This window comes from Etheostoma spectabile, chromosome 16, assembly GCF_008692095.1.
Source record: "Etheostoma spectabile isolate EspeVRDwgs_2016 chromosome 16, UIUC_Espe_1.0, whole genome shotgun sequence".
Taxonomy (NCBI): Eukaryota; Metazoa; Chordata; class Actinopteri; order Perciformes; family Percidae; genus Etheostoma; species Etheostoma spectabile.
In genome coordinates, this window is record NC_045748.1 from 10,826,636 (window position 1) to 10,828,150 (window position 1,515).

Consider the following 1,515-nt stretch of genomic DNA (forward strand, 5'->3'; position numbering starts at 1 on the left):
TAGACAGATTGATAGATACTTTATTGATCCCCAATGGGAAATTCAAGGTGACAGTAGCTTACAAACATAACACACACATACACATACATCATAACAGGACAATAAGACCTGGACAATAACAAACAAATCCCCATGAATATTATGGATATGAATACATACAATACCTACAGTACATACATACACACATGGGAAAAGTAACTACATTTACATATTGTGAATTGTTTTTTGAATTGAAACTTGATATTAAATCGAATCATGAGCCTAAACATTGGACTGGACTGGTGCTGCAATTAAAAATCCTTCAACCTTTTCAAATGAATTATTTTCATTTTATAAATATGTTGAAAACCACCTGAAACCACCTGAGGCACGAAACTATGAAGAGAGTTGAAAGCAGAGCAGGAATGACCACAGACTTTCAGATCTTGTATGTGTAAAACACACCGGCGGGTCCCACCAGATCAGCTTAGAGTGGTCTTTATGTCAGGCCTCCCACTCTACTGCAGAAGCCGTGTCTGTGTCCAGGTACTATGGGCTGTCGGTGTGGTTCCCGGACGTCATCAAGCACCTCCAGGCGGACGAGTACGCCTCCAGAGTCAAGCTCCACAACAGCGAACACATTGAAGACTTCACCTTCAACTTCACCCTGGAGAACCAGATCCACAGAAACGGAGTCTTTCTAAATGACAGGTAAACAAACTAAAAAGGCTTTTTGTGAACATTTCTGGTAGGATTTTAACTCTTGTGCATGGAATTTAATGCATGGATGTACGTTGTATTGTCCCAAACAGCGTTCTATCAACCAGCGTTGCTCTGGTTGGTTGTAGCGCTATTCTATGGCTTGTCAGGCTACGGGAGTGCTAGTGCACATGTGAAAAAAGTCCTTTTTGTATATTTTGTAGCTCCAAAGGCAGCTAAACAAAATCTGTAACATTAACTCAAGTTGTGGAGGCTATCCCATAAGCCTCGGTATGGATGGCATGGTGCTCTCAACGCGTAGCAAAAAAGATCTTAAGTCCAAGCATTGATTGTCTTTGGGTGGTGTTCCCGTTTATTATAAAAGTAGAAAAGGGTCACTTCACATAAAATAGTATTTCACCTAGTGCTGATATGATATGTTGTGGCGTGTTCACGGCTACGGTAAGAACCGTGTGTTCCCCGCCATCCACACCTTTTCTCATTGATTACCGCACCTGTAAATATACCTTATTCCCAGTGACGTACCACACCCAGTGCAATACTCCCCCAAGTGGCTAAAAATCATAACTAAATTAACCTAATCAAATAAGGTGGAAACAAATGGCTCCTACACAAGTGATGGCAGCGTTGTTATGGCTTAAGACTACAAGTTTGAAAATGAAATAAATCTGTCTGTGGAGTTAGACGGAAGTGAGCTTACCAGACCTTTGTAGCCTGCTGCTCATCTCTGCTGCAGGCTAGCAGCGGTTAATGTAGCCTCCAGCTGAATCTTTGATGTAACTGTTGGCTGTTGAGTTGCTTTGTGGGAAAAGTTGG

At 41.7% G+C, this 1,515-nt stretch overlaps 1 protein-coding gene across 1 annotated transcript in view; it reads left to right on the forward strand.

Annotated features, from left to right (window-relative positions):
* Positions 1-1,515, forward strand: part of LOC116704192 (synaptic vesicle glycoprotein 2C) — a 34,178-nt gene that overhangs the window by 24,586 nt on the left and 8,077 nt on the right. Inside the window, exon 8 of the mRNA XM_032539466.1 lies at positions 526-690. Coding sequence (XP_032395357.1) covers positions 526-690 — 165 coding nt within the window. The remainder of the gene's footprint in view (positions 1-525; positions 691-1,515) is intronic.